Here is a 12,630-nt window from a genome sequence, read left to right as displayed (position 1 = left end):
GAAATTTGTGGAAGGGAATGTGGGTCGACCTTAGGAAAGGATTTAAATGATGAGCGACGTGGTTTAATTGAGGGTTAAAACTAAAATTTGGTTAATTAAGAAGAATTAAGTAAAATATAAATAGGGTAAAAGCTGGGGACAAGAACTTGTTGAGTTAATTATTGGAATTAGGATGCAAGAAGGGGGGTATGGGGAAGCCATGGAATGTGGTTAAGAAAGTAAGGTTTTGAAATTATGCGTGTTTGTTTTTTGTGTTTGTGTGTTTGTGTTATGTCTATATAAACTATGAAAATCCAATAAAAATTTTCTTTAAAAAAAACAACACTAATTTATTCTTGATGTCATTTAACACACCAATGAACGTCTGTGCTTTGCACCTAACAGTATACAGTAAGTCTGCAACTTACGCACATTTGACATGTGTGCATTCAGCAAAAGAAAATCCATTAATTTAAAAGGGTGGAAAGGAAAGATGACTTTGGCAATCTCACCCGCCATTGAACCTGATGGGTTTTGACTATACATGATTATGGCTTTGGGTGCGATCCCCAGAACATAACCCCTGTGTAACTTGCACGCTTGCTGTACCACCAAGACATGATCATTAACAAGGCACTGTATTTGTGTGCTCATTGGTTACAAGGGTCTTATTGCTAATGATAAGACTTACCAAGCTTATCCAAAATATTCTGTAAGTACTTCTCAATATTCAGGGATGTCCAGGTCAGTGTGGTCAAACCAGGCTGGATCGCATCATCCACTTTTGCCAAATGAGGAGCCATTAGCACATGAAGGGGAGTTTGGATTTTTGATTTCACTCTCTTGTACTCTGCCAGCATCATCTGAAATGAGGCCCAGGAAGAATTGTAAACATGCAGCCTGAGAATGGCACTCAAAGGTGCCAGGATCCCTTAAGATACCCCCCAAAAATCTCAGTATGTGCGTTATTCCCACTGGTGGGTCATGTCCTCCCCATTTCGTATCCCTGTCTCTTTTCAATGCGGCCACCATTTTATGTTATGACGTACACCCTACGGCAGCCATTTTGTATTATGGCACACCCCACAGCAGCCATTTTGTGATAGGCACCCACAACACACTCTCAAAATCCCAAATGTGCCTGCTGACCCCAAAAGAACCTTTATCCACCTTATATTGTCAAGTTCTGCTCTACAGATTAAAGACATACTTGGACTACGTTCAACTGACTGGGTCACAAGTTGTCCATCAACCATGTATTGTGGCCTGGCAATATATTTTATAACCATCTTGTTTTTGCTGTCCTGGAAAAAGCCACTGCTGGGACTCAGCTACATTAGTAAAAATAAAACGTTATAAATGTCTTACAACACTGTGACACCAGATGGTGCTGTAGAGCTAAAATTGGAACTCTATGAAATTTTCCATTGTGAGTTTTAAAACCAGTTTTTTTCAGAGTATTTTCAGAACGTTTTTTATAGTTGTGTAGATGCAGACTTGGCAGCCATCTATATCTGACAGGGTGGGTCACAATATGTCAAGACCTGGTTTAAAGGCTATCAGGATACAAAGAATATGACAATTTGCAAGGATACTCTTTTTTAAAAAAAAAGGTTTTGCTGTAGTTCATCTCATCATTATACTTGATAAGCCTCCAGGCTTACTGGAGGGAACACCTAATCAAATTTAGTGACATATGAGAATATAGTTTGAGTTCCTCACTTGTAGTTTTATAAATCATTTAATGTGTCAACACAAATAAAAGTTATGAATATTGCAGTTGTTGTATAAGGGATTATTATTATGACTGGAAGGTAATGGAAATTAATAAGATTTTGGAACACAGAAATAAAGCAAATAATCCAGCCATCAATTCTAGCACCTTATCTAAATTATGTAATTCGGTATTTGAACTATTGGTATTAATAATTGAATTATAAATTGGTATTGTTATAATGAGGCTATTACTGAATTGTAATTGAAAAGTAATAAAAATGATTATCAAAAATAAAAATAAAAATAAAAATTTAGCGACATATAGATAAATTCAGTAGGAAACACTACATAGCAATTTAAACAAGACAGGATTTCAACCTACTGGCACATCCAGGAGATCCTTAAAAAAACTATTTTATCTCTAAACAGTCATATGTAAACAGCGCATGAAGTAAACTAAAAAGATTGCACGAGGATAGTTTTTCCTGGAACATCAGGTATCTTCTTAAACCAGCGAGATGACTTTCCCATAGATGCAACAGTTAGGTGGAAGAAATCCAAGAATACCTGCAGCTTATTGAAGTTCTGTTTGTAGGAGTCACGTTTCTGCTGAAGTGCAACAGCAAAGGGTGGAATGTCTAGTCCCATGCGTGACATGCACTCTGTTTCCCTTATTAAGGTGAGGATCTCTGGGTCAAAATTGACAAATATTTCTCCTGGCTCTGGAGCTTTCACCAATAACGAGGCCTGAAGCCCGGCTCTAGTTAGGTGGACCTGCAGACAAGAAATGTTACAGACATTACTGTCATCAAGAGGAGCTCGCATCTGGCTTTGTCCAAAACTATCACCTTACACCAGAGGTTTTCAACCTTTTCGGGTCCACAGCTCCCTTGACCAACTGCATTCTTTCTGAGGCAGCCCTGTGGGGCTCAGAAGCCCAGTTGTGTCACCCCTTGCCTGCAGAGCCAGCAGCCCCTCACCCTTTTTTGAGCACCCTCCCTTGTGGGCTCAGCCTACTCTTCTCTCCCCTCTCCTTGGGAGTCCTCTGGGCAGCCGCAGCTGCCACCCCTGGTCTCTGAGCTGCCCCAGCCCCACCCCAAAGAGTGGTGCCTCCTCCCCTGACCCCACAGGGGCCTGGGAAGCACCCCCTGGCCAACCCCAGAGAAACTATTCACCTGAGGAGCTTGTAGCCAGGGCTGCCTCAACAAACAGCTAAGCAAGCCTTTGGGAGGCAGAGATGCGAGAGGGCGTCAAAGGAAGGGAGGGAAGGAAAGGGGGACAGATGCCTGTGTTGCCCGTGGCTCCCCTGGCCATCATTCAAGGCACCCCAGGGTGCCATGGCTCACTGGTTGAAAACCACTGCCATGCACAAAAGCAGGCGCAGCCCAATCTAACCATCTGAGCAACTGGGATGCAACCAGTCTCAGAATCCTGCTCTTCTAACTATCTGGAAGTTTTCCATAGACTTTTGTTACATTAGATTGCTATAGACTGGCTTGAGGATGAAGTTAGAAGACACAACTAGTTGGTGCCTTTTACGCTATGCACTTAAGGAAGCCATCCTGCGTGGAAAATAGAGGCCCAGAAGCCCTTTTCAGTAGCCTGGAACCCCACAAAAAACCTAGAAGAATCCTTCATGCCCGTGGGTGGGATTCAATGCTCCACTCTTCCAATTGTTCTGTCAGATTGCCGGATGGAATGATACCCCTCTCCTCCCCCCATGTGCTGCTATGGGGTTTCTCCCAACACACACACCCAAGTCAATTTGTGGGGCCATAGGGGAGGCGAGGGGAGAAAACCCCATTTGGCAAGCAGAAGTCCTTGCACTGCAATTCCACCAATGGGGCTCATTAGGTGAACCCCACCCTAAGTCATGAAGAGGAAGCAACATATCAGCAAGCTACTGGGCAGTTCTGTAGTTCTATGGTTCTAGCAAACTGCAGTTCAACATTCACATCCAGCAAGGTTGGAGAATAAATGGTGCTTGCTATACTTCATGGCGGGATGCAGGTAGTGCTGTGGGTTAAACCACAGAACCTAGGACTTGCCAATCAGAAGGTCAACGATTCGAATCCCCACAACAGGGTGAGCTCCCGTTGCTCGGTCCCAGCTCCTGCCAACCTAGCAGTTTGAAAGCACGCCAGTGGAAGTAGATAAATAGGTACCGCTCCGACAGGAAAGTAAATGGTGTTTCCATGCGCTGCTCTGGTTCACCAGAAGCGGCTTAGTCATGCTGGCCACATGACCTGGAAGCTGTACACCGGCTCCCTCGGCCATTAAAGCGAGATAAGCGCCAGAACCCCAAAGTTGGCCATGACTGGACCTAATGGTCAGGGGTCCCTTTACGTTTACTTTACACTTCATGACTTCACAACAAGCCCAGCTCTGAACCAGTGTTGATCTTGGTTCTCCTCTCCCACAGTTCCTGAAGCAAGGAACCCTATTTCTGTGATAGCCTTGCTAGAGACAGAAGCTGCTTTTGACACATTGCATGCACATTCTCACATGCTGTATACTCAGAAACCTTTCACTGAATAACCCATGTGAACATAGGGGGGGAAATTATACTGAGTCAGAACACTGGTCCCTCTAATCTTATACGGTTTCATGTCACTGATCATGGCTCTTCAAGACCTCAATCAGGAGTCTCTCTGTCCTGCTATCTGAGAAACTTTTAACTCAAGATATAACAGACTGAACCTTCCACAAGCAAAGTTTATATTATATCACTGAATCCTGGCAGCAATAAACCCACCCAGATTAGTAAACAATCTAATATACTCATTTCTGCTGAGCAATTTCTCTCAATATGACACATTTTGTGTACTATTGTCACTAATCTACACATTAATGTACCCACTTGTGTCCACTAGACATTAATGTGCCCATTGTTGTACATGCTACTCAGCTGGAGACCCGCATTGCAAAATTCAGAGAAGTGTACATTTAAAGGGGACAACTGTGTTTCGGTTCATGTAGTGTTTCAGAAAGTGTGAATTGCGTCAGCTTGCCTTAAACAGGAACTCAAATTTCTCCCCATCTCTAGCATCAATTCATACCACTTGAATTCCACTACGAAAACAACAAGGGCGCCATCTTACCTGTTGAAGCCACGCCCTGTGGTAGACAACCTCAAACTCTAGAAGGACTTTGGCCACCCTGTTGTAGCTGCGGATTATGGACTTGGCTTCTGCTGTCTGCAGAACGAGGGGGTGCTTCTGGAAGAGATCCATGGGTTCCTGGATCCTGTGGAACAGCTGCCGAGCCCACAAGATCTTACCAGCCACGGGAGGAAGGTTGCGCCCCAGCGGTGGGTCGTTCTTTTGCTTGGAGTACAGCTTAGAGACCATCTCAATGTCATGGCCATAGTTTTGAAGGATTATCTTGTATTTCTCATCAATGCCGAGGTTAGGAATTCCTAGTCTGCAAAGAGAAAGCATCACCGTCAGGAGTTAGTTCATCGGTTTCTCTTCATAGAACCATAGGACAAGGTTGCGTACTAAGGCATTGTCTTGCCAAATACAAGGTGGTTCTTACACCATTAAACTTAACACAAGAAGGAGGGAGGGGGAAGGAACAGAGGCAAGAAGGGTAACCATATTAGAATTACTACCTCCTCAATATACAATTGGTCTTCCGGTTGGGTTTTCTCATACTGGCACCCAAGCCACAAAGTTCCCAGGAGAACAATAAAGCACACTGACATGAAGTATTTTGGTTTATGGGTTCAATTAGGCAACAAGTTTATTTATTACCGGTGTGAGAGGTTTGGCTTCGGCATTGTGGTGAAGCTAGGCTATATCTTGACTCCTGCCCATCTGCAAGGAGTCCACTTAAGGTTAAACTACCAATAGGAGGCACCCTATGACTTACATCACATAGGGGCACCCCGAAGAGTCCCCGTAGGGGCTGTGACATGGCCCTAGCCCACATCCAGGCTTCTGACAAGATTCACACCCCTCGATCCCTTTAACAGGGTACGCTTACTGAGGAGGGGCAGGCGAAGGCTACAACCTCCCCTCCATCCAAACAAAGGCTTAAAAAAGCTAAAGGGCCCCTGACGGTCAAGTCCAGTTGCAGACGACTCTGGGGTTGCGGTGCTAATCTCAATTTACAGGCTGAGGGAGCCAGCGTTTGTCCGCAGACAGTTTTCCCAGGTCATGTGGCCAGCATGACTAAGCCACTTCTGGCGCAACAGAACCGAAACCAGAGCAGCACACGGAAACCGTGTTTACCTTCCCGCCAGAGCGGTACCTATTTATTTACTTGCACTTTTTGGCATGCTTTTGAACCGCTAGGTTGGCAGGAGCTGGGACCGAGGAACGGGAGCTCTCCCATCGCGGGAATTTGAGCCATCGACCTTCTGATCGGCAAGCCCAAGAGGCTCAGTGGTTTAGACCAGAGCGCCACACGCGTCCCCAAAAACAAAGGCTTACCCAATGCCTAACTGCCACTCGAGCCCAACACCCACCCTGAAAGCTGATTGGCTGAGGCAGTCCCACAGGGGACAGACCCTAACAATGATGACAAGAGGCAGCATCCTTCTGCCCCCTTGGCCAGTAAACCGTTGAGACCCAACTCCCTGGCCACAACGCTGACTACCAGGAAAGGTGAGTGGACTTCACAAAACAAGTCTTATCAGTGGAAGCCCTACACAAGGACTTTTGCTTGCGATGGGACTTTCCTTCCTCTCCACCCCCATGAACCCCCCCAAATTGACTCCAGGGGGCACAGGAGAACCCTCAGAACAGCTTACAGGGCAAGGAGGGGGTCATTCCCTCTGGCAAGCTGAAATGTTTGGGTAGACAGGACATTTGTCCTAGCATGACATTGCATTCCACCTACATAGTTGGAAGGGACGACAAAGGCCATACAGACTCTAGATGATAAACTTATACGCCATGGGAATTCATTCTTTTATCTGTGAGCAACACTTTGAAAAATTAATTCAATAATAAAGGATGGAAGGGTTACAGAAGTACTGGTAGCTTCACATTGAATGATTATAGGTAATCATCCTTACCTTTCGAACTTTGTCAGCATACTAAGGGCTCTTTCGGTGTTTGTAATCTTTTCAAAGGTAATATCCATAAATGCCTGTAATTGTTGCTGCAGGAGGAAAATATGAGGATGGAAGATGTTTATTAATTATATTCTAAATTAACTATCACAACCAAAGGACCACCTCTTTCCGTATGAACCTACCCAGTCCCTGAGATCACCTTCTGAGGCCCTCCTTCGTGTGCCTCCTCCTCGAGAGGTCTGGAGGGTGGCAACACGAGAACGGGGCCTTTTCTGCAGTGGCTCCCCATCTGTGAAATGCTCTCCCTGGGGAAGTTTGCCTGGCGCCTTCATTACACACCTTTAGGCGCCAGGCAAAAACATTCCTTTTTAACTAGGCCTTTGACTGATTTGGTGGACATCCTAGGCACTTTTAAAATGTGGGGTTTGTGGGGGGGGGGTTATTGGGTTGTTGTTGTTTTGATTATGTATTTTAATGGTTTTGTATTTTGATTTTGTTCTGTGAACCACCCTGAGAGCTCCAGGTATCGGGTGAAAGAAGAAGGAGGAGGAGGAGGAGGAGGAGGAGGAGGAGGAGGAGGAGGCCATTAGGTCCAGTGATGACCGACTCTGGGGTTGCGGCGCTCATCTCGCTTTACTGGCTGAGGGAGCCGGCGTACAGCTTCCGGGTCATGGGGCAAACATGACGAAGCCACTTCTGGCGAACCAGAGCAGCACACGGAAACGCCATTTACCTTCCCGCTGGAGCAGTACCGATTTATCTACTTGCACTTTGACATGCTTTCAAACTGCTAGGTTGGCAGGAGCAGGGACCGAGCAATGGGAGCTCACCCCGTCGTGGGGATTTGAACCGCCGACCTTCTGATCAGCAAGTCCTAGGCTCTGTGGTTTAACCCACAGCGCCACCCGCATCCCATACGTAGTACATAGTAGTTATGTAGGGATGTACTTATTCTCAGTGACAAGGGTGATCAAGAATAAAATTTGCGAGTATCAAACTTACATGAAGATCATCTGTTTGCTTGCAGAACTCTTCATAGTCTTGATCAAAATCAGTTTTCCTCTGATCTAAAAAGTTGTACTGCTTTTTCTTCATGGTGGCAACAATACTCTAAATATAATTGGGAGTGAATATTGTTATAAAGGTGCATTAATCTCATCCGCATAGGACTAAACATTTACTTTTTCTCCCCCAGTGCCTGAGTAAAAATAAATCTTTCACATGGGGGTGAGGGGACCTACACAGCTTATATTTACAATAGTGTAGCTGATAATGCTAAAACGCAGGCAGCATTCATTAACTAGATAATAAAGTTTTGCACACAGAAAGGCTCAACCCAATGAGTTCTCATTTAAAAGCCACATTTCTTTCAAGGAAAATAAATACTCAAACATGCAAAAATGTGCAACACTTCTGTAGAACACACTCTGGTGCAATTATTTATTTTGACAAAGGATATATAGAAGTAGAAACATAGGAGTTGAAACACAACGTCCCAGTGTTATTTCCTTTCATTCAAAGGCCTCCAGTGAGAAGCAAAAAAGTCGTATTCATAACCACAAATCACAGCATTAAAAACCCTGGCGCAAGTTACCTCCCATTGCTCCTGCATTGCCGTGGTCTGTACAAATGAAAGTACAATAAGATGTCTTACTACATTAATAGTCAGCAACTGCAAGGGGGTGAGAGGTCTCTAACCGATTTCTCGACAACCTCGACAAACTACAATTCCCAGGATCCTCGGGCAAAACCTATTACTGTTCAGCTGGTTGAAGACAAATATAAAATGTGCAGCAAGCGAAACACTGGATTTGGGTCTAAAACTCCCTATTTGGGTCTTGTTCTCTCTCGGGTGGTGAACTATGCAATGCATCATGTTTTACTATGGGAGAAAATGACTGAGAGCTCCTTTATACAAATACTAACCAATTCCACAGCACCCTGAGGTACTTTGAATGATGGTCAGGGGTGCTGTGGGCAACACTGGCCTCTGCCCCTCTTTCTTCCCTCCCCTCCTCTGATGCCCTCTCGCCATAGCTGTCAACTTACAGATTTGAAAATAAGGGACCAGCAGCCTCAAAAATAAGGGATCAGCAGCCAAAATAAGAGATTTTCCAAGCACAGGTATGTTCACCTTCTGAGCCCCTCTGACCAAAGGCAGAAAGCCCAGCCAGCAGCCAAATGAAGCCTCAAGTGGTGGTTCCCACAGCACAGCAACCCGGCAAAGGGGATGCAGCAAGGAAAACCACCGTCACCTCTCCGCTGGGAAGCACTGAGCAAAGACAAGTCCCCAGGCAATGCGGCCGATTTGATTGGCACAAGGCATGCAAGCTCCACCCCCAGTCGTTCTTAGACTCCTTATTGGGTGAGGAACGCAGCCAAGCAACACAGTTGGAGCCTCCCTCCTCCCTGGCCAGCAGGGAGGGAGGGAGAGGAGCTGCTTCCTTTGAAACCCGGGAAATTTAAGGGACATCATCAATAAGGGACAGCAGCGGGACACGTGCTGGGATAAGGTAAAAATGAGGTAGGAAAGGCCTTCCCTTATCCTAACAGCATGCCATATCTTATCACCTTGACAAAATGCGACCTTCTCCTAAAATGTATTTTTTCTTAAATTCTGTCCCTTAAGATGTACATCAGAGGATCTTCAGGTTTGTAGGTAGGGACAGTGTTTTTTTTGGGGGGGATGATGACAACAATAATATAATGTGCCGGTACTCGCATGTTGATGAAAATGCAGTGGGTGCCAGCACAAAATGGCTGCCTTAGGCAGCAATACAAAGAACTAGCTGTAGTGAAGGAGAGAGCGAGAGAGAGATGAGGTTGGGCTCAACTAAAGGTAAAGGGACCCTGACTATTAGGTCCAGTCGCAGACGACTCTGGGGTTGCAGTGCTCATCTCGCTTTATTGGCTGAGGAAGCTGGCGTACAGCTTCCAGGTCATGTGGCCAGCATGACTGAGCCGCTTCTGGCAAACCAGAGCAGCACACGGAAACGCTGTTTACCTTCCCGCTGGAGTGGTACCTATTTATCTACTTGCACTTTGATGTGCTTTTGAACTGCTAGGTTGGCAGGAGCAGGGACCGAGCAACGGGAGCTCACCCCGTTGCTGGTATTCGAACTGCCGACCTTCTGATCGGCAAGCCCTAGGCTCTGTGGTTTAATCCACAGCGCCACTGCGTCCAACTACAGATGACTAAATCCATTTAGGTTGGCGTTCTGCATACCTGGTATTTAGTGGCCATCACTTCTAGTCCTTCCATCTTGGAGTCTTGCAAAACTGAGTAGGTTGTGATGGTATCGAAGATGTGCATAATCTTAAGTAGGCGGCGGTGAAAGGTTTCAAATTTTCCAAAGATATACATCTCACTGAAATCAAACTGACGCTCGGATGGACTCTGTTCCAGTTTTTGTTTGGTCTTGTGGAAACAGTTCTGGTACTCCTTAAGAATGCGAGCCAGGAAATAAATAAATAGATGGATGGATAAATGGAATTGGGCGCCATGACAAAAATAACACGCTTGTTTACAACACACATGATCAGCAGAATACTAGGTTGCTTTGATACACTGACTTTAGGTATTTCTTTGCATAAGTCAGAGAGGCTCTGAAAAAAATATATCCCTTGATGAAACACTACTATAACAGAATATTTCACTATGTTTCTTTACAAATCCTTCACACTCTTCCTTATCCTCTCCAGATCTTAAACCTTGATTGTAGAATTTGCCATTGATTCATTGTTATATATTATACCAGGGTAGCTAACCTGCTGCCTGTGAGCCACATCTGTCACCACTAGGGGTTTTTTGTGCCATCCCAACAATTTCACATTTTTTTAAAGTGTTTTCTTTTAATATTGGTTGCATCCAACCTTGATGCCAAAATATTTTTGTATGTTTGCCCAGTGTTAGTATTTCCATGCATCCGATGCTGCAGATGTGATCGGTGTAATTCACACGCCTGTCTGGGGGACTGTAGAAACAGAAGACGGCCTTATCTCTTTTCCATTGTGGGTACTGTCGGACTGTACTTTTGCTTTTACTTCGTTCTGTTCTCTCTCAGAGCTTTTGAGAGAGGACACCATCCTTCTTTGTCTGTACATAGTGTGTAAAGAAATACGTAGATTAGCTCTACGATGTCTCACGCTTCTTGCTGTGTAATGCTAAAAGGCTAGTGTGCATATGCCATCTGGTATATGTCGCTGAGCGCACTGGAGAAGAAGGGAAATGCCTTTTCCAGAACTGCGCATACCGGAGGATGCTCGGACAGCGGGGGCTGCAGGAACACCTCAGGGGGTTTTTCCAACATTGGTACATAGCTGTCAACTTACAGATTTGAAAATAAGGGACCAGCAACCTTAAAAATAAGGGATCAGCAACCAAAATAAGGGATTTTCCGCACACAGGTATGTTCAACTTCTGAGCCCCTCCAAGCCAAAGGCAGAAAGCCCAGCCAGCAGCCAAACGAAGCCTCAAGCGGTGGTTCCCACAGCGCAGCAACCCGGCAAAGGGGATGCAGCAAGGAAAACCACCGTCACCTCTCTGCTGGGAAGCGCTGAGCAAAGGCGAGTCCCCAGGCAACGCGGCCGATTTGATCGGCACAAGGCAAGCAAGCTCCACCCCCCAGTCGTTCTTAGACTCCTTATTGGGTGAGCAACACACCCAAGCAACACAGTTGGAGCCTCCCTCCTCCCTGGCCAGCAGGGAGGGAGGGAGAAGAGCTGCTTCCTTTGAAACCCGGGAAATTTAAGGGACATCATCAATAAGGGACAGCAGTGGGACATGGCGCTGGGATAAGGGAGTTTCCCGCCAAATAAGGGACGGTTGACAACTATGCATTGGTAGCAGAGGATGGTTCCGAGACATCACCCGCTGGAGCAGTGACACCGGTTCTGCTTCCAGGGGGAGCCTGCTGGTTGCAACAGAAGCACGGAGTTCGGAATGAAGCTGAACTGAGCCGGGAAAGCAGCCTGCATTCCAGACCTGCTACTGGAGCGGAGGAGCTGTAAGTACTTTGATTTATGAAGTAATAAAATCCTTGGGGAAGCGAGCACCGTATGTTTGATGCGCTGCTTTCATATTTTTTAAAAGAAAGCATGCTGGCTGCTTCTGTAAGTTTCCCCACTGTCGTACTGTGATGTCTAAAGTTTTCCTGTGCTCCTCTGAGCCCCCACCCCACATTTTAAACTATTCTTATTCTTATTAGGTTTGCATTCTGAACTTTATCCAAAGATCCCAACACTAAAAGAACATAATTTGTGCAGCATAATAATAAAAGCATGATACAGAGTATAACAATAGACAGCATAATAATAAAATAATAATCCTAATAACAGCCTCCACCCCCACATTTAACAGGCCAGACTATTTAATGTCCAAAGTCCTGGAGAAAGAGGAATGTGTTCGCCTGGCACCTAAAGACATGTGTAATGTTTCCAAGGGATTGCTCGAGAGCAAGCAGGCAAATATCTCCCTGCTTGGCTGTGAAGCCTTGCTTTTGCTGCCAAAATAAACCTTATCTGTTCGGAGCGCCACTCTCCCGTGGCTAACTCAATCGCTGGCAGAATCCGTGAGTGGGCAGTTCCTAAACTTTCCCCAGCAAAGCAGCTTCTTGACGCCCAGTCTGTGCCTCCCCTCTCTGCGCGGAGGCTTTCTGCGCAAGGAGGGCATGGGTAACGGAGGACCCCTCTCCTCCCCGCTTTGCCAAGGCAAGTTGTCCTGGCACCGCCTCACCTCTTCCAACTCCTGCAGCTCCTCTCCACTGGAGACGTGTTTACTCTCCTCCGTTGAAGAGGAGCTGCTTCTCTATATACTCCATTCGGCTTTTCCTCTCTCCCTCCTGAACCAATAGCAGTTCCCTATAACATGCAATGATGGAACCAAGCGGGTCTCTCTGGGGAGAGGATCATGA

The 12,630-nt window shown here is 45.8% G+C and overlaps 1 protein-coding gene across 2 annotated transcripts in view; it reads right to left on the bottom strand.

Annotated features, from left to right (window-relative positions):
• DNAH5 (dynein axonemal heavy chain 5) overlaps window positions 1-12,630 on the bottom strand; it is a 180,519-nt gene that overhangs the window by 138,502 nt on the left and 29,387 nt on the right. For both annotated transcript variants that reach the window (XM_082234101.1, XM_082234102.1), the window contains exons 11-16: window positions 9,945-10,160; window positions 7,721-7,828; window positions 6,719-6,804; window positions 4,797-5,118; window positions 2,263-2,469; window positions 671-842 (exon numbers count right to left, since the gene is read on the bottom strand). In XM_082234101.1, coding sequence (XP_082090227.1) covers window positions 671-842; window positions 2,263-2,469; window positions 4,797-5,118; window positions 6,719-6,804; window positions 7,721-7,828; window positions 9,945-10,160 — 1,111 coding nt within the window. The remainder of the gene's footprint in view (window positions 1-670; window positions 843-2,262; window positions 2,470-4,796; window positions 5,119-6,718; window positions 6,805-7,720; window positions 7,829-9,944; window positions 10,161-12,630) is intronic.

This window comes from Podarcis vaucheri (genome assembly GCF_965113315.1).
Source record: "Podarcis vaucheri genome assembly, chromosome: 8".
Taxonomy (NCBI): domain Eukaryota; kingdom Metazoa; phylum Chordata; class Lepidosauria; order Squamata; family Lacertidae; genus Podarcis; species Podarcis vaucheri.
The sequence above is the reverse complement of the archived record's forward strand: the minus strand, read 5'-3'. Positions and strand labels throughout refer to the sequence as shown.